At 40.9% G+C, this 24,116-nt stretch overlaps 1 protein-coding gene across 1 annotated transcript in view; it reads left to right on the top strand.

Moving 5' to 3' along the window:
- The first annotated feature begins 15,330 nt into the window (after positions 1-15,330).
- Positions 15,331-24,116, top strand: part of LOC311092824 (uncharacterized protein) — a 22,665-nt gene continuing 13,879 nt past the window's right edge. The window contains exons 1-8 of the mRNA XM_084129786.1: positions 15,331-15,454; positions 16,792-16,834; positions 16,955-17,021; positions 17,121-17,183; positions 17,266-17,331; positions 18,641-18,730; positions 18,814-18,891; positions 22,276-22,344. Of these exons, the coding sequence (XP_083985912.1) occupies positions 16,813-16,834; positions 16,955-17,021; positions 17,121-17,183; positions 17,266-17,331; positions 18,641-18,730; positions 18,814-18,891; positions 22,276-22,344 (455 nt within the window). The 5' untranslated portion in view covers positions 15,331-15,454; positions 16,792-16,812. The remainder of the gene's footprint in view (positions 15,455-16,791; positions 16,835-16,954; positions 17,022-17,120; positions 17,184-17,265; positions 17,332-18,640; positions 18,731-18,813; positions 18,892-22,275; positions 22,345-24,116) is intronic.

The following is a 24,116-nucleotide window of genomic DNA, read 5'->3' on the forward strand; positions in this document are numbered from 1 at the left end:
AGTGTTCACTGTTATAATAAACTGATTTGAGAGCTTTAGAGGAACTAAAGGTGTTCGAAATAAACACGAAACACACGTGATCGTTGTCATGCGGTGAATCCGGCCAATCGTGGAACAGCTGTGTCGTCATCAGCCCTCGTGAAGCCGCTCTTGAGAAGCTGCGCTGGCTGAGTTCTCCGGCTACTCTCGAATTGCTCTCGCGGTACTTTGATGGCATACGTCACAGTCACGCGGCGTCGGCGCTGTATCAAGTCGGACAAAATTTCTAACCGGCATGCACTGCTTTAAGTCAGCCAATGATCGACAAGTACCTGCAAAAGAAAAAAGTTGTATTACTCTGATCATGGTGAAAGAAGACACCCCAAGAAAGCACCATGTGAAACAGCTACCAGGCGGATATATTAGGAATGGGATCAGTTTCTTGTTTAACTATATAGTATACTTGTAGACAATGGAACAATACCTTGGAACAATGTAATTGCAGAACTGGGAGAACTTGCAATACCTACCAATACCCAGAGCCATAGAGAGAAAAGAGTTGCGACACTCCCATAGACCTCCGTTGTAAAAAATGGCGGCGCTTTTAACCGCCTACTTCCGGGATTTGAAGATCGGAATAGTTCCAAACACTGTCATTTGGGCGTTGGACACCATTCACTTACATTGCTGCGTGTCGAGTTGTTCCAGAGTTAAGTTGCTGAAATATCGACCTCTTTTGAATTGTCAACTGTCTATATTGTTTCAGAGGCCCTTTGCGATGCTTATACTGGTCTTCATTTGTACATGCACAGCGTAATTATTTATATTTTATGTTGGTTGTTTCAACCAGTTTTCAAGCACTGCCTGCTAGCTAACTTAGTTAGCTAGCGCGACTTCGTCAGCTAAGAGTTCGGTAATGAATCGCTGCCACCTTTATAGCAACTTTTATTTAATTAAATTTTTTGGGATATACTAACTTTTCATTATGTTTTATTGTCTTGAGTGAAGCGGCTTGTGAGAACAATGCTGGACCTCTAGGATTGTTATGGCCATCACCAGTCCTGTCTGTTTCATGGATTACCTGCCCCTGGTTTTTGTTTTTCTTGTTCACACACACTCACACAAGCACACATTTTTGTTGTCTGTCATTGTTTAATAAAAAATATTTTATTTGAAAACCTTCATTTGTATCAGCCATGCTTAAATTCGTTTTTAATCTGTTATAGTTTTGATAATGTGTATGGCTTAATCTTAAAATAATATTCTCTTAACATGATAATGTTTCACGTTGTGGTCCTGGGGGTGGCCACTTTCATCAGAAGAAGTGAGTTAGCTTCTAAGCGATTTCTGAACGGACCGCCACGGCAGACCTCTGCGTGATCACGAAGGTACAAGGTCTAATGGCTGAATCCAAATTTAAACAAAATCACGGGAATCAATAGCCTAATACAGCCCAGTTGTGCTAAAATAAATATCATGAGACGTCCATCATCAGATGAATGATATGGAAAAGTTAAGTTAGAGCCGCTAAAGACAGTGCTACCCATGCGAACATGAACACTAAGCTTTTCCCTCCAAAAATATAGCCTAAAACTTATCTCCAAATGCAAAACTGACATTAACAAAATGCAATAATGCAATAACAGCTGAAAAAGTACTTGGGTGTGTGTTTTATTTTATATTTACCGTTCAATAATGCAATCGCTGCTGTCTGTCCCATAGAAGAACATGACAGCCAGCGTATGTTTTGGAACTATTGGGGCTTACATGAACCACGTGACAGCCATAGCGGCGACATCAAAGAGTGTCGCAACTCTTTCTCTCTATGGCTCTGCCAATACCTACCATTTTGCCCTACCCTACATGTACTTGATGTTGTGTAATGCATTCCATTTAGAAACATCTAGTACATGAAACACACTGAATACAAGATAATGTATAATGAATCCAACAGAAACAAAACTGCATTAAAAAAACATTTAAACAAGAGAACATCATATCAACATACCATCTTTCTGACACCTGCATAAAGTTGATGTTGTGTAATACATACCATTTAGAAGCATCTAGGACCTGAAAAACACACCAATAAAAAAACAAGACAATTCAGGCACAAACAAAACTGAAGCAGTTAAGAACATCTTAGGAACGCGATGCATAACAGAACAACGAAGCATCTTAGGAACGCGATGTTTATGGGAACAGAGTGTCATTGAACTCATGTCATGAAATAACAAGCACCATTTTAATAGACCTCTTAGATCGGTGAAGTGGTGTTCCATCTCGTGTTACCAAAGTGAGCAAGTACTCCCTGGCTCTTGACAAAAATGCTTTCCTCTCCATCCAATTCAAAGCACCCAAGGGAGTTTTGAATCCTTTGGCACGAGGATTGCGTCCATTCATTGTATCAAACAGCCTGTCGATAATCTATACAGAAATATCGGTATCTAAAATCAATATCATTACAGGGTTTCATTAGGTATCAGATAAAATATCTCATCAGAAATCAATACTCATCTATTCAAAATATACAGAGAACACAGTACATATTTCTAAACTTTATGCTCAATGAGTAAACATGCAAGTATTAATATTTACTTGACTTCCTTTCTATAGGTATGCTTTGTACTACAGCAAATTTCACAGAGCTTTACCACTCCAATGAATTATAAAAAAATAAAAATAAAAACATGAGATCCCTCATTGTGCGGAGAGCCACTGACACGGAGCGACTCAGTGTCTGTGCAGCCAGGGACACCCTCATCTTGTGGTTTTCAAAGTAGACGTGTTTGTCTGTAATTTTATTGGCAGCATGCAGTCCATCTTTTTTTTGCATCATTGAGATGATTGATGTACCTCCAATTGATCTGTCCGGAGGTCGTTGCAATTGGACTGTATGCCTGCAGAGTAAGAATCAGTCACTGCTCAAACAAGTACAAACAGCAAAATGTTGATCATCACGTCCAGCCATAACTGTGCAAATGGACAGACAACAATATTTAGATATAACTTTTAGCAGCAGAGGCATAACTTGTACAAATAGGTCTTCAACGATCATTATTTACCTGCAACATATTACGTGCCAACTTGAGCATGTGGCAAGCGTCCATCATTACAAATACTTTCCATTACATTATTTCCCTTCAGCTCACACCCAAGTTGGTTGCACATGCTGACACTGGAGGCATGACCATCCATTGTTACACATACCAAAGCATGACTGAGAACCCTTTGTGTTTCTGGAGACAGAGACTTGGTCAGGAAGTAAGCAATGGGAGCCTTCCAATGTCTTTGTAGGCCAACCACCATGAACACAAGAGCCTCAGTAGCAACATCAGTCTCACTGTTTCCATCACCCATGTCTACAAAACCAGACATTGACTGTGTATGTGGATTATATTGCACATGTTTTCTGATGGACATGGCATCCAACATGAGTGAAACACATCCATATTTAGCCTGGTCTCCCTGGCATCTTCTCTCCAGCATATCCAGCATCATCTTGTTCAGGCCAGGTTTGGCATCCACCGAACACAGTATGGAAGTAAAATAATGTCAAATGTTTTTGAAATAAAAAAGCCTGCACTACTTGAAAAAAATAGGCATTGCATTAAACATGCTTGCATTTTAATGCATTGTATTTTTAGGGCTTGCATTTTTATGGGCTGAAATTCAACATGGTTGAATATTTAAGCTGTGAATATTTCAATTAAAAACATCTCAAACACATTTTCATTATTAAAAATTCAATAATCCATATTCACCTTTCATATTTCACTTCCAAAATATTCAAACTGTTTAAAAATACAACCTATAATATTCAACAGGCAATTTTCGGTCCATTTTACTTCGCTTTGCAAATTCGCTTCCACAAATTCAGTGGTTCAAATTCGACAGTAAATTCAACATTGACATCCAGGAACTGCAGGAAAAGCAGTAGATTGCCGAGCATACTCTCTGCTGTTAGTCAACCTCACCAGCAGGTGGTGCAAAAGCGCGTGTTGTTGACGAAGACCAGCAACAGTTAGAGCAAGCCATTCATTCATAAAACTCATTTACAGCAATGTAAGTGTATTTGTGATTATTATGACGGCTGTTTTATGTTAAATTCAGTGTCTTCACGGTTACTTTTCCTGTGTAGCCTACATGCATCTTTCTCTACCGTGAACGAGATTATAATGTTATTCCCCGATGCGGATCCAATGTTACATTTTTGAGGTTGACATATATTTCTCTTGGTTGTTCAGTTGTAGCGTGGCCACATAAGAGGAAGTTTTAAATAAGGGTAGTGCCGTTTAACTAAGTATGTTGTGGCATTAAAATGTATTACCTTGTAGGCTTTCCTCTGTACACTGTTTATGCCTCTATCGTGTATTGGGAACCTCCATATTGTTCATGCGAGATCTGCTCGTGACGTTTTCGGTCATGTAAACAGGAAATGACTATATGAGTTTGGCGATAAAAGGAACCGGTATGCCGGTCGTCGGGAGAAGCGTCTTTCTCATCACCTAACCTGTCGGAGTGCATGTGGATAATTCCGTGATTGTCTGTCCTGGAAGCGCCGAGTCGCCGTTCCTCCGTGGAGTATTTTAGTTGGCTCGCGGCCAGGATTACTTGATCGGAGGACAGAAGACAGTCATCACGTTCATTGATCACGCTCACGGACTGGACATTCTCACCGGTGAGGCTGATCCTAACATTGTATATACACGCTGGACTATATGACTTTTCGCACGCACACACGTACACACACACACACACTTACCCAGTTACAACTGGTTGTATATATTGGTGTTGTATATGGTATTATGGTATGGGTTGTTTATGTTCTGTGAAGTTGTAAATACAAGGAGGTTGTTTGCTAAACATATCTCTTGGTGTTATTTGTTGTCTCTTGCAAATTAGTAATTGGTATACTGAACAGACAACGGGAACAGGCGGTCCTAATTATTTTGTAAACTCGGCTGTATTGTACAGTGTGAGTGTTACATAGTGGTGGCCCGTACGGGGACGTACTGTTGCTTAGTGTGTATTGTTGTCTTGTATAATCATAATTATGGAGGGAGATACCAATGTGAATGATGAGAGAATTATTCAGAATGTAAATGATGACGACACCCATACTCTGATTATGTACTAGTATCAAGAAGGGGTTCGAATGTGACACCAGATGCAGATTTCACTGCAGGTCCATTCGTAACTAGACGTAATCCTACCGGAGAAATAACATCTATGCTCAGTTCGTTGTATATATCTGATGATGAGGATAAATCTGATGATGATGATGATGATGATGAAAGTGGTGTGGTGAATGGAAATGTTGTTCAAACAATGCAAACTGAGGTTGATAAACTCAAAGTGGATTTATTGGCTCTTAGTGCAAAAGTACAGACAAATGAACATGACTTTAAACAGTCAGTAGAAAGTTCACTTAATAGGGAAACTAGTTTCCGTGAGGCAGTGGACACTGGCTTGGCAGATTTGGAAGATTATTTCCGCAGATCACTGGAAAAGTTGAAGAGAGCTGTGGCTGATTGTTTCCTGAGGAGAGATGCAAGATTGGAGAGTCAACTGAAAAAGCTGCGATTCACCAGTACCCCTTCTGTATCTAGATTACAGCCCTACACTCCAGTTACTTCCATATCCTCTGTTCATGATGATAGAACTGCCTTGCCTGCAGCTAGAGTTAAATGTCCCACCTCCCAGACAGCCAATGCTACTTATGACATATCTACTGTATGTAATCCTCTACCTAATGTGCCTACTCCTCCAGTTGTTCCCAGTATCTCGTCCTTCTGCGGGCGGCCCCCGATTCGGCTGGAGTTTCCGACGTTTGGCGAGTCCTGTGAGACTGCGGATGTGCTCAACTTCATCGAACAGTGCGAGAACTATCTCGACATCAGGCCCCTTCCCAGTGTGGAACTGGTCGGCACCCTGAGCACGGTTCTGAAAGGACCTGCTCTGAGCTGGTGGAAGGCAGAGAGGAACAAGGTAACAGATTGGCAATCTTTCAAAGAGGCGTTTATGGATGCGTTTCTACCAGATGATTACCTCGCAGAGGTGGAAGATAAGCTACGGTCTCTGGTTCAGCAGCCACGTCAACGCCTAAGAGATTTTGCCTATGATTACCGAGCCCTCTGTCTTAAATGGAAGGCCGAAATGACAGAGGAGGAGATGGTGAGCCGCATCCTTAACAACATCAACCCCAGGGTCGCGGGCTGTTTGAGAGGGACGGTGAAAACTGTGGAACAGCTGGTGAAAGTGGGTTCTATGGTGGAGAAAGACTGGATGGGGGCAAAGGATTACTGGCAGAAAGTAGACAGTCAGAATGGTAAAGACAAAGCCAATAAAAAACAACCTGAACGTCATACCTCCAAAAGTCTGGCTGGATTATCCATAGCACAACCCCAACCGATAACCTCCCTTCTCTTGGTTCCAGTTACAATAAAAGGTAAAGAAGTGAAGGCAGTGTTGGATACAGGGAGCACGTACACCCTGATTCAGGAGCACCTATGGAGACCGTTAGGAGGTGATGCTTCAGCTGACCCGGCGGGCTCTCCTCAACGGTTCATCATGGCCGATGGAAAAGTACACCAGGCTATTAACCAGAAAACCGTTTGTTATAAGTGGCAAGATAAAGTATGTAGAGTGGATACCTATATAATGAAGGATGCTCACCTGGCATTTCCCATGATAGCTGGCTTGGACTTCCTAAGAGCAGCTGAAGCCATCGTGGATGTAGGTCAAGGGAGATACGGTCTGAAAATGGGGAAAGGGTATGTATACCATCCTTTCCTTACAGCCCTTATAAATCCGGGGTTGTCTACAAGTCCGGTTGGTGAAAGAGTAGGGACTAATGCTGTGACGCTCTATTACGCCTTACCTCCAACATGGAAACCACCACTCCATTCCCTACACCCGGAAGGGGCTCCCAGCTGGGACTCCGACAATCCAGAGGAATTACAGAAGCTAATGGACACTTGGCCTCATACCACCTCCCAGGCCCTGGGAAAGACATCTGTGGAAAAACACAGAATCATCTTATCTGAGGAAATGCCTATAAAATCCAGAGCTTATAGGGTCTCACCTTTCAAGAAAAGGATTATTGATGATCAGGTAGAACAAATGCTACAAGACCACATCATCGAGCCATCCTTTTCTCCTTGGTCCTCCCCTGTAGTCCTTGTCCCCAAACCTGATGGTTCATACAGGTTCTGCGTGGACTATAGGAGACTCAATAGTAAGACCATCCCTGACGCTTATCCCATGCCTCTAATACATGACATCTTGGAATCCATGGAAGGCGCCTCCTGGTTCACTACATTGGATTTGCAGTCAGGATACTGGCAGGTGGAAATGGAGGAAAGGAGCAAAGATAAAACCGCCTTCATCACCTCCCAGGGGCTATTCCAATTCCGCTCCATGCCATATGGTCTCAGGAATGCCGCTGCCACCTTCCAGAGGCTGATGGAGAAGGTCCTAGCAGAATTGAGAGGGAAATTTTGCTTTTTATACATTGATGACATTATAGTCTATTCAAAATCATTAAACGAACACGTGCAACACCTGAACACCATTCTGCAAAGACTCAACCAGGCATCGCTGACCTTGAACATGAAGAAGTGTCACTTCTTCAAAAAACAGTTAAAGTTCCTGGGCTACTTCGTCTCAGAGAAAGGAGTGGAGGTCGATCCGGAAAAAAACAAGGCTGTGGCCGACTATCCTCCTCCCAAAGCCCTACAACGCTTCTTGGGGTTGGCAGGATGGTACCACAAGTTCATTCCCCATTTTGCCGACATCACTGCTCCATTAAATCACCTGAAGAAGAAAGGAGTACAATGGGAATGGACACCTGAATGTCAATCCAGCCTTGAGAACATCAAACAAATATTACAAGACCCACCTGTATTGATACAACCGGACCTCAATCAACCTTTCCAGGTACATACTGATGCCAGTGATGTGGGCCTAGGAGCTATTATCACCCAGCAAACTCCGGAGGGGGAAAGAGTAATCGCTTATGCCTCAAGAACATTACGAGGACCTGAGGTAAACTATTCAACGTCGGAAAAGGAGTGTCTGGCTGTAGTCTGGGCGGTGGAAAAGTGGAGGCATTATCTGGAAGGGAGACAGTTTGACATTTACAGCGATCATGCTGCTTTGACCTGGGCCTTCAATAGCCCTAAGACATCTTCTCGGCTGACTCGGGTGGACTCTTAGGCTACAACAATTCATCTTCCAAGTACATCACAGGAAAGGATGTCTCAACCTGGGTCCCGATGCCTTGTCGCGGGTCTGCGAGTCTAAGGATGGAGAAAGTGCACTCTGTCTAGCCATAACAACCTATAAGTGTGCATCAGACATTCCTAACACGCTGGCGGAAAAAACGGAGTACATTTACTTGAGTACAGTACTTAAGTACAATTTTGAGGGATCTGTACTTTACTCGAGTATCATTTTTGGGGAGTACTCATGACTTTACTCAAGTACATTTGAGAGGCAAATATTGTACTCTTTACTCCACTACATTTCTATCCATAACTGTGAGTACCCGTTACTTCTAAAAAAAAAAAAAAAAAGGAAAAAAGAAACATCTCGGAAACCCTCAATTTGTTGTTTCCCTCTCAAATGTGATTGGATTGTGCAGGTGCCACTGATTGGGACAGCCTATCAGCAATCACCTTCAGCTTTCCGCCAAAGTCAACTCCATGGTCAGATTTAGATAAGAGACGAAACCATGGATGAAACAATGAATGAAGACGCAGCAGGTCCATCCCAGGAACGATATTTTTTTCCCAGGATGGTAGGGGAAGACTCAAAGTGAATGAATATTCATTAGGGAAGTCATCCCTGATTGGTCTTAACTCCAGTGATGGGTAGGTTTAGGGGCGAGGTTAGGGAGGTCATAAGACCCCCAGTGACGGGTAGGTTTAGGGGTAGGTCATCAGACCAATCAGGGATGACTTCCCTAATGAATATTCATGAGTCTTCCCCTACCATCCTGGGGAAAAAAATATTGCATCCCGGGAATGTGCCAACCCGTGGCCCCACCTCGCCAGACTATTTAAATTTTCTGAACAAGTTAATGATAGTTTTCGCTTCAAGTGTTTGCTGTGTTTACCAATGTAAGCACTGTGGCAGTAGTAATGCAATATTTAGAAAATGTACTCTTGTACTCTTGATACTCAAGTACTTTTAAAAACAAGTACTTTAGTACTTTTACTTAAGTAGACATCTGACTGTAGTACTTTTACTTGTACTTGAGTAAAATTTAGCAAGGGGTATCTGTACTTTTACTCAAGTAATGTAGCTGTGTACTCTGTCCGCCTCTGATCATGGCCGAGGAGGTAAAACACCGGGTAGGTGTGCGGCAAGCTAGACAAGCTAGATATTACAATGCCCGACGGAAGGATGCGCAATTTCAGTCGGGAGATCTAGTCTGGATTAAAACTCACCCTCTCTCATCTGCCTCGAATAAATACTCTGCCAAGCTAGCGCCCAAGTGGGAGGGTCCAGCTGAAATAATAAAAAGGATGGGGCCAATAAATTATACTGTGAGTTGGGGCATTCCACTTAAAACAGACAATGTAAATGTGGTGAACTTAAAACGCTGGTACGGACGTTCTCCTCCTATGCCTAAGGCTGGGGGGGGAATGCCGGTATGCCGGTCGTCGGGAGAAGCGTCTTTCTCATCACCTAACCTGTCGGAGTGCATGTGGATAATTCCGTGATTGTCTGTCCTGGAAGCGCCGGGTCGCCATTCCTCCGTGGAGTATTTTAGTTGGCTCGCGGCCAAGATTACTTGATCGGAGGACAGAAGACAGTCATCACGTTCATTGATCACGCTCACGGACTGGACTAACTCACCGGTGAGGCTGATCCTAACATTGTATATACACGCTGGACTATATGACTTTTCGCACGCACACACACACACTCACACAGTTACAACTGGTTGTATATATTGGTGTTGTATATGGTATTATGGTATGGGTTGTTTATGTTCTGTGAAGTTGTAAATACAAGGAGGTTGTTTGCTAAACATATCTCTTGGTGTTATTTGTTGTCTCTTGCAAATTAGTAATTGGTATACTGAACAGACAACGGGAACAGGCGGTCCTAATTATTTTGTAAACTCGGCTGTATTGTACAGTGTGAGTGTTACACAGTTGCCTTAACTTTATATTGTGGCGATGTGCTGCATGCAGGCTTTTAGGGTTTCCCTCAATACTTCAGGATTCCCCTGCTGGACATATAAAACGCTTAACGTGGCTTAATGTACTAATACAGTGATATAAAATACCAAACTTGCAGGCAAGCAGATGGACTCAGAATAACGCGCAAAGCTTAATGCTGAGCGTTTCCCAGTGATATACTGGCATAAAACTTGGCTTGACTTTGAACATTTGCACATTTAGGGACACGTTTCAAACTTCGATAGCATTTGAATAGAACGACTTACAGTCATAAAACCAACTGTAAAGTGTTCATGTAGCTTCAGGCATAATGCGCACCCTTTGGATTTTTTATATTTATTCAAATAAATTTAAGTTTGCTATTGAAGTTAGAAACGTGTTTGCCAATGTTGTATGCAACTTTAGAGACGGTCCCTAAATGTGCGAATGTCCGATGTCAAGCCAATTTTACATTTAGTCATTTAGCAGACGCTTTTATCCAAATCGATTTACAGTTAAACTAACGACAACAATATGCAAGTGCTATGACTCTTTCCAGTTTAAGCTAATGCAATACACGTAGGCATACTATATATATATATAGAGAGAGAGAGAGAGAGAGAGAGAGAGAATAGAATAGAAGAGAAGAGAAAGTGTTAGTATTAATTGCTCAAGTGTTGATTTTATGCCAGTATATCACGAAACGCTCAGCATGAAACTTTGCACGTTAAGTTCATATTCTGAGTCCATCTGCTTGCCTGTAGCCTATAGCCTACAGCCTACATCCCCAATAAGGTGCAAGTTTGGTCTTTTATATCACTGTATTAGTCCATAAAGCTACGTTAAGCGTTTTGTCCCGACGGAAGGGGAATCCTTGAGTATGAGGTATTGAGGGAAATCGATTATAATCCTGTTCATGGTAGAGAAAGCTGATAACATGTAGGCTACACAGGGAAAGTAACAATTAAGTTATTGAATGAAACATAAACACAGCTTTTGGGTGTTTATCATCTTTTCCGCATATATACTGACACAGATAATCATTTTTCATTTTATGAATGAATGGCTTGCTCTAACTGTTGCTGGTCTTCTTCAACAACACGCGCTTTTGCAACCTGCTGGTGAGGTTGACTAACAGCAGAGAGTATGCTCGGCAATCTACTGCTTTTCCTGCAGTTCCTGGATGTCAATGTTGATTTTACTGTCGAATTTGAACCACTGAATTTGTGGAAGCGAATTTGCAAAGCGAAGTAAAATGGACCGAAAATTGCCTGTTGAATATTATAGGTTGTATTTTTAAACAGTTTGAATATTTTGGAAGTGAAATATGAAAGGTGAATATGGATTATTGAATTTTAATAATGAAAATGTGTTTGAAATGTTTTTAATTGAAATATTCACAGCTTAAATATTCAACCATGTTGAATGTCAGCCCATAAAAACACAAGCCATAAAAATACAATGCATTAAAATGCAAGCATGGTTAATGCAATGCCTATTTTTTCAGTGCAATTCAACAGGATTTTTTATTTCAAAAACATTTGACATTATTTTACTTCCATAACGCAGCCACCTGTAAAAAAAAAAATTGAGAAGAAGCTTTTCAACGTATTTGCATCAGTAATTTCCAAAAGTTAAATTCGGACAACATTAAAGGTCCCGTTCTTCGTGATCCCATGTTTCAAACTTTAGTTAGTGTGTAATGTTGTTGTTAGAGCATAAATAATATCTGTAAAATTATAAAGCTCAAAGTTCAATGCCAAGCGAGATATTTTATTTAACAGAAGTCGCCTACATCGAACGGCCCGTTTGGACTACATCCCTCTACTTCCTTCTTTAATGACGTCACTAGAACCGTTTTTTGACTAAGCTCCGCCCACAGGAATGCTCCCTCAACTCTACCGAAATTCAGCAGCAGCTTATTTGCATTTAAAGGGCACACACTAAAACAGCGCGTTTTTCTGTGCCCCAAAAAATGACAATTTAAACATGCTGTAAAAAATGATCTGTGGGGTATTTTGAGCTGAAACTTCACATACACACTCTAGGTACATCAGAGACTTATTTTACATCTTGTGAAAAGGGGCATAATACGGGACCTTTAAGCCTACCTTTGTATTGTATGTGGATGTGGGAGGGGAAAATGTCGAGTCTCTCTGAGGTATTTGTATGCCTTTGGACCATGTAGATGGAGCGTGAGCGCAAACTCTCTGTAGTCCTTTGTGTACTCGTGGTCTTGCTTTGCCATGAGGTCTATCTGAAGATCTGAAATGTTAAATATAAAATGAATAAGTCCTCTTCAGATAATAACTAAGAAGAATAACATGTACATGAATTTCAAAGTGCAGAGGGCGGCGCTCCCACACACACACACTGCGCATCGAGTATATACTGAGACTGAACCCTAACCTTAACTCTAACTCTTACTATCTTTGGCAGGAGTATGCGAACCACAGAAAACATGTTTAAATGTTTAGATGTTTAAATCAATCTTGTTTTAAATGAAAGGTCATAATAGATACACATTTTTAATTACCTATTTTTCTAATGCTAAAAGTGTTGGAATCAGGGTTATTTAAAACTAAAACCATAAACCAATCCAAACATTTCCATTACTTGAATTAAAATAACTGAAATAAACTTAAAAAATAAACTTTTTTATTTCAGTTATTAGCCAAGGCAACATTTCTCATTTTTATTTACTTTACTTGATGTAAACTATTAAAATAATAAAAAATTAAACTGAAATAAAAAATATTTATGAAAAAACTAGCCATAAATAATAAAAAGACAAAAACACACACAACTAAATGAACTAATTCTCAACTATTAAAGAGAGACACAATATTCAGTGGCTGATATTTAAGAGTTTTCAATGTTGATTCTAATAATCATACATTTTGTGGCGTAAAAGCGAGAAGAGTGAGGATTCCTGCATTTCTCCGGCTCTTCGTTCTGAATGAATGAGGCATTTATAGTGCTTTCATATGTAGTCGAGTCACCTTTATTCATATAGCGCTTTTTACAATACAGATTGCATGAAAGCAGCTTCACAGTGATAACATGAAAATAATACAACAAAGTTTGTTTCTAGAAGAAAATTGCTTCATCGTCCACCCTAAGTAAGGCAGATCAATAATATTGTTGAATATTAAATGTCCCCAACTAAGCAAGCCAAAAGCCAAGGCAGTGGAGGAACCAAAACTCCATCAGTGACAGAATGGAGAAGAAAACCTCGGGAGAACCCAGACTCAGTCTCTCTAATAATTCTCCTCTGGCCAACCAGCGAACAGTGTGTGATTATGATCATGATCCAGGCAGCATTACAGGTCAGAGGTCAGAGTGGATCAGAACATTCAGAATATTTATCCAGTTCCTCTGGTTGAAGATCGGAGTCACGCCGTTATGGAGACGATTTTGTTGAGGATCAGAGCCGATGGCTGTGGTGTCGATGAGGCCTTCACAGGGCTGATGAGGCTGGCACTGCAGGGATGCGTTGTCATCGTGTGCAGGCGCAGGTCCTTCATCTGATCTGGATACGGCCGGGATCCGGCGGACTGCGGTAAACAGGGGAGCGACTGGTCAACACTTCAGGACTGCGTCGTCATCATGTCCAGGCGCAGGTCCTTCTTCAGATCTGGATTGTCAATGAGATCATATGATGTAATTTACATATATTTTTACGATGGAAAAATGCGGTTTTACAGATACTAGACGCGTGACTTTCAAATGAAAGATTGGTATCAAAGAGCACACCCAGGTTCACACACACACACACACACACACCCAGGTTCCTAACCGATGACGAAGACTTGACAGAGCAGCCATCAAGTGTTAGACAGTATTCTAGATTATTAAGTGAGGTGTGTGTGTGTGTGTGTGTGTGTGTGGGTAGCATGTACAGAGTGTGTTTGTGTGTGTGTGTGTGTGTGTGTGTGTGTGTGTGAGGGTAGCATGTACAGAGTGTGAGTGTGTGTGTGTGTGTGAGGGTAGCATGTACAGAGTGAACAGCAGTGGTCCTAGTACTGAGCCTTGTGGTACGCCATACTGAACTTGTGATCGATAAGACATCTACATTTACATTTACATTTACATTTACATTTAGTCATTTAGCAGACGCTTTTATCCAAAGCGACTTACAAATTAGGACTAAATTAAGCGAGTCATCCAGAAGAGGCAAAAGTAACAAAAGAAGTGCTCAAAATACAAAGTTCAGGCATTCAGAGTAGCATAAGCCCGATAAGTGAGGTTTTAAAGGGAAAGGTGTTTTTTTTTTTTTTTTTTTTTTATGAGGTTAAGTGCTCACGGAAGAGATGGGTTTTCAGCTGTCTTTTGAATGTTGTCAGGGATTCAGCATTCCGGATGAGGGTGGGGAGAGCGTTCCACCAGCATGGAACTGTGAATGAGAATGTTCTGGAAAGAGATTTTGTGGCTCTCTGTGATGGAACCACGAGACGTCGCTCTTTGACCGATCGTAGGCTTCTGGTAGGGATGTAGACTCGTAGGAATGAGTGAAAGTAGGAGGAGCTGAGCCTGTGATAGATCTGTAAGCAAGCGTCAATGCCTTGAACTTGATGCGAGCAGCGAGAGGTAGCCAGTGCAGAGAGATGAACAGAGGAGTGACGTGGGCCCTCTTGGGCTCGTTGAAGACAAGACGAGCTGCAGCATTTTTCCTTAGGGACACTACAATGCACTGCCTGATGCGATACTGTAGTAGACGGTCGCATAGTTATAATTTTGTCCCTGATATTATTAATCTTATAAGTGAAGAAGTTCATAAAGTCATTACTGCTGTGCTGCTTGGAAACTTCTGGGCTTGAAGCTTTATTTTTCGTTTTTAGTTTAGCCACTGTTTCAAATAAATACCTAGGCTTTTGTTTATTTTCTTCTAATAGGGTTGAAATATAAGCAGATCTAGCAGCTTTTAAGGCCTCTCTGTATGCAGTCGAGCTCTCTTTCCATGAAACGCGATAAAACCTCTAGTTTTGTTTTCTTCCAGTTGCTCCATTCCTCTGTTCTCTCTTAAGGGCCGAGTGTGCTCGCTGTACCACGGCGCTGGACTATTTCCTTTATTCTTCTTTAAGCGCAACAGAGCAACTGTGTCTAAGCAGCTGTGTATGTACTACTGCACACAAGTGCTTTACAATCATATCAGGGAATCTCTCCTCAGACATTCTCATCCAGATGTGGAGAGGAGTGAAACTCGTCTGATAAAACACCAGGAATGTGCGACACCTTCATCAGATCCACACCCGTCAATAAAACAGGCCTGGACTCGTGATGAAGGAGCGAAAGAACAGGTGAATAACCTGACGAAGAAGGAAAGAGAGTGTGTGTGTGTGTAATCTATCTCAGTGTGAGTAAAGTGTGTGTGTTTGTGTGCTGAAGCGGCAGCTGAAACTCACTGTACAGGTTTGCTGAGGTCAGAGGTCATGTGATCAAAGTCCTCATTGGCTCTGACAGCAGAGCAGGGTGTGACAGCAGATTAACACACACACACACACACACACACACACACACTCACACGCCAGCGGCCGTCCGTCACACACAGGTCAGTCAAACTTACACTGCAGCATTAATGACTTTAAACTTCTGAAAACATTTGTATGTGAAAGTATTAAATGGCGGCAGAGGATGCTTGACGTCCATATTTCATATCTATCATATCTTTTTATTGAAGCTCATTTCTGCCACATAAGAAACAAAATCATGCTTTGGTAAATCATAATTATGACTTGATTGGGATTTTATGACATAATTATAACTTAGTGTGTCATGATTTTGCTTTTTATGTCATAACCAATTTTTTCTAAGTCATAATTTAGACTTCTTATGTCATAATTACGACTTAGTTTGTCATAATTTCAACTTTTGGTCATAATTTAGAAATTTTATGCCATAATTTTTTACGTGATTTCGATTACGATGTTTTAATGTTATAATTATGACTTTTTTGAAGCAATAATTTAGACATTTAGACATTTAGTATGTTATCATTTAGATTTTTATGTAATAATTATGACTTTTTAAGTCAGAAATTCAACTTTTAACCAATACTTATGACTTAGTCATAATTTTGACTTTTTAAGTCAAGAAAATGTCAATTTCGATGTTTTAATGACATAATTATGATAAAAAGAAATGGGCTTCCACACTTTTTCCTCATGATAAATCATAAAGCCTCTCACAGTCATATTAAGCATCATGAGCAGTGTGTGTGTGTGTGTGTGTGTGTGTGTCGTACGTTAGACGGTGTGTGTAAGGAACGCTGGTTATCCGCAGTGTGTGTGTATGTCGTACATTAGACGGTGTGTGTAAGAAACGCTGGTTATCAGCAGGGTGTGTGTGTGTGTGTGTGGCAATTGTTTCTGAAGGGAACTGTTCAATTGTTTTCTGCTGGTTGATCAGGACGGGTAACTTCAGCTCACACCCTGAGAAACAGGGAAACTGCACACACACACACACACACACACCCCTGCCACATATGCATAACAACACACCTGCAGCGCACTCACTTTCACACGCAAACACTAATAAGTTATAAACACGACGTGTGAAACAGTGAATCAGACGAAGGGTTTGTGTTGTTGAGCTTCACAGTGACAGACTGAGTGATCCTGAACTCTTGATTCCACAGAACCTCCACAGCGCTGACATCATGAGCACACAAACCAAATCTGGTAAGATCTTCTCGTTTATTTGAGTCTCCTGAAACCTGTCGAGAACTTGAATAGGTGTGTGTGTGTGTGTGTGTGTACATGTGATGATGATGATGATGATGATGTGTCAACATGTTTGAGGGAGGAGAACCGTCCTACAAGACAACAGCTGGATCAGACGAAAAGCAGAGGAGGACGAACCCATCGAGTATGACACACACACACACACACACACACACACACGTGATGTAGAAATGATGAAATGAGCTCCTCTACAATATTCCTGTATCTCGTGTTTTTTTTATAGTGATGATCCGAACTTCGGTAAAGTCGTTCTGTCTCAGAAGAAACCAGTGGATGATGTCAGCAGGTGAGAATCTGTCAATCATAATCATATCAGCCACTGCTTTCATATTCATATTAAATCTCATTCATGTTCTGTGTAACTTCAGCAAGACAGTGGAGGCCGAAAAAACCCCGTTGAACTCTGGGACGACCTTCAGCTCCTTCAGCAAGAGGTGACACACACACACACACACACACACACACACACACACACACACACACACACAGTCTGACCTCTGACCTGTAATGCTGCCTGAATCATAATCACACACTGTTCACTCGTTGGCCAGAGGAGAACTGTTTCTCACGAGGGTTTTCCTCCATTCTGTCACTGATGGAGTTTTAGTTCCTCTGTCGCCTTTGGCTTTTGTCTTGCTTAGTTGAGGACATTTAATATTCAACAATATTATTGATCCCCTGCACTGACACCATTATATGAGAACTGAGCTGAGCTGGACGATGACATCACGGTTTTCTCCAGAGCTGCTATATATATATAAATGAACTAAATTAATAACTTTTTTTACAACAAAAGTGAACCATCACTGAACTTACTTAAAGCTGACATATTATGCCCCCTTCACAAGATGTAATATAAATCTCTGGCGTCCCCAGAATGTGTGTGTGAAATTTCAGCTCAGAATAGCAGATCATTTATTATATCTTGTCAAATTTGCCCCTTTTTGGTTGTGAGCAAAAACTCGCCGTTTGTGTGTGTCCCTTTAAATGCAAATGAGCTTTAGCTCCGCCTCCATTCAGAAGAGGGCGGAGTCTTTACACGAGCTTCAGAAACTCCGGCAATAACAGAACAGGCCAATCTCACTCATCCAGAATCCCAGAATCACCAGCAGCGAGTGCAGCCTTACGGAGAGACTCAGGAAGAGCTTCTGAATGTTAGTGGAGACATTTCTGTAGTTGTTGTGGAGTTACACTGATCATCTCATCATCATGTTTAACTTCTCCACAAGTGTCCACAGTTCCTGAGGTCTTTATAAGACAGCGGTGACATGTTCTGGTCAATAGTGTTCAGTGCTCGTCTGTGCTCAACCACAGAACAGCTTTAGGCTTTGCTGGATCTTCATCAGTGCGTTAGAACTGGTCTCTGTTGTCGCTTGTGGAACCAAATGTCGGCTGGTGTGTGTAAACGTGCAGATTAAGGGCCGGTAATATTATAATAAGATCCTCTTCATACGTCAGAAGGAGAGCGAAATCTGATCGGCTTATTTTTTGACACGCTTGCAGAGAAAGGCTCACCAGAACACAGTTACTGGGTTTCACTTCTCAGGTTTTCTGGGTTGGTAGAAGCACCGGGACCCGATTATAGCAGATTTTCATGATATGTCCCCTTTAAACTGGACTATGATGCTATTTTCTTCTAGAAACAAACTTTGTTGCATTATTTTCCTATTATCACTGTAAACAGTCTGTGTTGTAAAAAGTGCTGTATAATAACGGTGAGTTGGCTGTTGTGTGGTCCCTCAGCCCCGCATCGGTGAACACGATCATCTCTGCGATCGCCCCGCCACCGGCTCCGGCTCCGGCTCAGGCTCCCAAACCTCCGGTCCCAGCCAAGTGAGATCTGACGCTCTTCACACACACACATGCTAGAAGCTTCAGACGTGTGTGAATCTGTTTAATGTGAGACTCTGTTGCAGGAATCCGGTGCTCAAGACTCCCAACACATCCAGCTTCAACGCGCGCGTCTTCTCTGGCGCAAACTCCAGCAGCAAAACGTGAGTAAAGTGGAGTTCACAGCGGCCGGCATCAGCGTGTCTGCAGGACCGTCATGGGCGGGACCAGATCAGTGGGCGGGGCCATAAACAGAGGGGCGTTTTTGACCACGTCACCTGATTGGCCCACGTCACAGTGAGGGCGGGGTTTAGGGGTGAAGGGCATAAATTTCATTACATGATTTATAAACACCCACAAATTTAGAAACGCCCACTTTTGTTCTGCAGAGACAGGGACAGCGAACAGGGAACTTTTAGATGAGGTTCTCTCAAATTAACGTTGATAGAACATTCATTCAAATTATCTGGGGCCTCATGTATCAATCTTGCGTACGCACAAAAACTTTGCGTACGCCAGCTTTCACGCTCACGGTCGTATGTACTAACAGTGAAATTAACGCGAGAATGTGCGTTCCTCCACGCCAATTTCATGTCTGGCGTACGTACATTTCTCATTGTTTTTGTCCGTTGGCGACTCTTACAGGCAATGAAGTGAAATGCAAACATTACACAACGAATTGTTCTACAAGTCTATCGCACCACCAACCGTGGGAAGCATTGCTATTAATTTGCAATTTATAAAATAATTGACATATATTGTCACACGAGCCTTATGGGAATATTCTATCAATTATGCAATTAAATAAGAACATATAAAAGCATATGCAAATTGATACAACCCTTAGTCTATGGAAATGACAGCTTTGTTTAATGTCCACCTTTATATCAGACCATTTCTTTTTAAGGTCATTTAGGGTAGGCTGTGTACAGTTGAGACACCTTAAATAACTTGCGTTCGCAGCAAGCACAAGTTGTGATTTTTGCTGTGCACGTGCGTATTAGTGTCCTCTTTGATCGTGGGAAATTTGAACAACGGACGCATCTCCGATCCGAAGATATCGGGAAAAGTTTTTTTTTTTCTAAGATATGACGTTCACTTCACCATGCGCTCTCCACAATGAATAGCTTATTATCCTTATGTGACTGTTAAACGTAACTGGTATCACCACAAACGTTATTCTGTGCCCTAAAAACTGGCATATTTCATGGTATTGTGTCATGCAAGGTAACTGCAAAATCTCGAGAAATGTGCGAGGTGGCCAGCGGGGGATAGTTGAGACACACATGTACCAACTGTACCCCCGATAGAGCTCTATTAGGAAACACACTGTTTAGTTGTTCAGCGTTATGATAACAGGTTAAACGTCGTAATAAGCCAGCATAGGACGCAAATGAAAATAAAATTTGATATTCGTGATATTTAAACTGTATTATTATTAAATATTGTTACATATCTTGTTCCTGCTTTATACATTTTAACCAGTGCTAATTTAAATAAAATGAATGAATATAAATGGATGAATAAACAAAAATGTTGCCCAATTGTTATTTTCTTTATTTGTCTTTATTTTTTATATTTTACAGTGAATGGTTAGTTACCTTCACATCATTAGAAATGGGTGTCTCAACTGTACCACATATTGGTACAGTTGAGACAAAGTTGAGACAAAAAGCACCTTATTATTATGAGCTAATTGTGGAAAATATAAACTAGGGTAGGCTATTATTGATTGATAATATCTTAGTCTACAAGCTAATGAAATGTCATGTGGCGTGTCATGTGGAAATTCACTTCTTTTCAGTGTCTATTTTTGTGTGAAAAATCAAATCTCAACTGTACTCAGTCTACTCTACAGTGCGACTTTCAGATCCCACCGCATTGACAGCATCAGCCAAACTCTCCCACTCATATTTTTTCCTTTTGTTATTAATTCCGGAGGACAAAGTTCCAAATAATTTTTATTTATTTTTTATGTTTCTACCTCCGATAGTAGCACCTCCAATTCACTTTCTGTAAAGTTTCGTTTCTTGCCGCCATTTTCTTACTGCTTTCTTTTGCCAAAGTGGACTCATTACCATATTTAAATTAGTTTAATTAAGGGAGGAGACTGGGTGGGGCGTTGTGCTCGTGCACATGCGCTCAATTTTACGTTAACTGCGATGTACAAAGAGAATATGCGTGGGATCCTTCGTACGCAGAGATTCATACATCTGGGTTTTTTTGTGCGTACGCACATTTACAGCTTTGTCCGTACGCAATGTTTTAGTATGAATTCAACGCAAGTCTTTATACATGAGGCCCCTGGGGTCTCATTTATAAAACTGTGTGTAGGAACCTTACTAAAAGTGTTTGTGCGCCTGAAAGCCAAAAATGACGTACGCAAAAAAATATTCAGACTTATAAAACCGTTTGTACGCCAGAACCTGCGCAGAATTCACTTTATAAATCCCAGTCAGCAGAAGATTGTGCGCACATGCGTCTCCTCCCCGAAATAACCATATATGGAGCTTACAACGCCTAGTTTTACTATGCAGATCCTCATCTGCATATCATTTGCATATGATTATTCATCCACGTGATAACGTTTAACGGTACAAGACACATTACATTAATAAAAATCATGTACTTGCCTATCCTTGTCTTGTTTTTGAATACACATCAAATAGTGTAAAATACATTTCATCTTTTCCACTGGCCGAATTGTATTTTTAATTGATTTATATTTTTAATGGAAACAGATTGGGCATTATTTGCACGAAACTATTTTCTCAGACAATCTTGTATTATCTTGATAAGCAATTATCACTGGTTAAAACATTAAAACACAGCACGCCACAGGAAAAGTGTTCAAAAAGATCGCATCCACAACAAATATTTCTATTGATTGAATTTGAATAAAAAATGTTGTAACTTCTCAGTAATGATTTCATGTTTAAGTGTTCTCCATTAATTTGAATGGCATATTTAATCTAAATGTTTATATCAGAAGTAAAACATAGTTTAAATCATTATTTTATTTATTTAAACTGTTATTTGCGTCAGTTTCACTAAACGGCCCAACGCGCTCGCTGGCGCGGACATTTAAGAAGGGGTGGATATTTGCTTCAAGTGACAGGCTTGGTGAGTGAAATTATATTTGTATTATATTTCTGTATAATTTTTGACCAAAAAGACATTTAACTCCAGCTCACCATCGGTGTCGCCAAACTGCCATCTCCAAAACGTTCGTACGCATGGGTCAGAGTTTGCGTGCAGGTGCGCAAATTTTCCCGTCAAGTTTGTTTTTATAAATCACAACTTGTGCGTCGGAAGTGGCGTACGCCTCTTTCAGGCCCTGTTTTGTGCGTACGCAACGGTTATAAATGAGGCCCCAGGTCTTTTATAATGTTCTCAGAATGTTAGCACAAAAATATTATTTATACATCATTCATGGAACGTTTTTCTTAAATGTTTCAGTTGGACGTTTGTCTGTTTAATTTGTTTAATTAAAGAAATGAATACTTTTGTTCATCAGATGTGTTGACGTGCTCATGTTTGTGTGACAGGTTAAGCCCCGTTAAACCATCGTTCGGTGAGAAGTTTCCAGAGCTCACAGCGTCTCAAACTACCAATGGGTGAGTCGAGTGAGATCTGTGTAATTCAGTGATTCACAAACCTGTTCTTGAAGTTTTCATGTAATATTTCAATAATTTGATGACACATTCACATGTTCACGGTTCTCTGATGTTAATCTCTGTTAATGGTCACATGACATGCAGGTAAAAAACATCCTTTTATATGTTTTATTATAGATTGTTTTATACAATTATTCAATTATTTTAATTTGACATTTTTGTGATTTAATAAATAAATAGCCACAGCCACTTCAACGTAAGAGATTTTCTGTCAGATCCAGATGTTAAAGACGACCAGTGTTGGGGAGAGATACCTTAAAAGTAATGCATTACAATATTGCGTTTCTCCCTTAAAAACTACCTAACTGTGTTACTTAGTTACTTTTTTAGAAAAGTAATGCATTACGTTAGTTTTGTGTTACTTTTTTTTCAACTGGGCTTGGCTTGTTTTTTTTATAACAAAATATTTTTGGGCAAATGTAAAGACTCTTTCACGACAAAAGTGAAAAAATGATCCTCAGGCTGAAGGAAATGCAGATTCACGCATGTACAGTAGAGTACAGTAGAGGTAGAGTACAGTAGAGGTAGAGTACAGTAGAGGTAGAGTACAGTAGAGGTAGAGTACAGTAGAGGTAAAGTACAGTAGAGGTAGAGTACAGTAGAGGTAGAGTACAGTAGAGGTAGAGTACAGTAGAGGTAGAGTACAGTAGAGGTAGAGTACAGTAGAGGTAGAGTACAGTAGAGGTAGAGTACAGTAGAGGTAGAGTACAGGTAGAGTACAGTAGAGGTAAAGTACAGTAAATTACAGTAGAGGTGGAGCACAATAAATGTAGAGTACAGTAGAGGTGGAGTACAGTAGTGTACAGTGGAGGTGGAGTACAGTAGAGTACCGTAGAGGTAGAGTACAGTGGTGTACCGTAGGGGTAGAGTACAGTGGTGTACAGTAGGGGTAGTGTACAGTATATGTAGAGTACAGTAATGTACAGTAGAGGTAGAGTACAGTAGAGTACAGTAGAGGTAGTGTACAGTAGAGGTAGAGTACAGTAGTGTACAGTAGAGGTAGTGTACAGTAGAGGTAGAGTACAGTAGAGTGCAGTAGAGGTAGAGTACAGTAGAGTACAGTAGAGGTAGAGTGCAGTAGAGGTAGAGTGCAGTAGAGGTAGAGTGCAGTAGAGGTAGAGTGCAGTAGAGGTAGAGCACAGTAGAGGTAGAGCACAGTAGAGTACAGTAGAGGTAGTGTACAGTAGAGTACAGTGGAGGTAGAGGACAGTATATGTAGAGTACAGTAGAGTACAGTGGAGGTAGAGGACAGTATATGTAGAGTACAGTAGAGTGCAGTAGAGGTAGTGTACAGTAGTGTACAGTAGAGGTAGAGTACAGTAGATGTAGAGTACAGTATTGGTAGAGTACAGTAGAGTACAGTAGAGGTAGTGTACAGTAGAGTACAGTGGAGGTAGAGTACAGTATATGTAGAGTACAGTAGAGTACAGTATATGTAGAGTACAGTAGAGTGCAGTAGAGGTAGAGCACAGTAGAGTGCAGTGGAGGTAGAGTACAGTATTGGTAGAGTACAGTAGAGTACAGTAGAGGTAGAACACAGTAGAGTACAGTATATGTAGAGTACAGTAGAGGTAGAGTACAGTAGAGGTAGAGTACAGTAGAGGTAGAGCACAGTAGAGGTAGAGTACAGTAGAGTACAGTAGAGGCAGTGTACAGTAGAGTACAGTAGAGGTAGAACACAGTAGAGTACAGTATATGTAGAGTACAGTAGA

The sequence above is a fragment of the Abramis brama genome (genome assembly GCF_963993115.1).
Source record: "Abramis brama genome assembly, chromosome: 11".
Classification (NCBI taxonomy): domain Eukaryota; kingdom Metazoa; phylum Chordata; class Actinopteri; order Cypriniformes; family Leuciscidae; genus Abramis; species Abramis brama.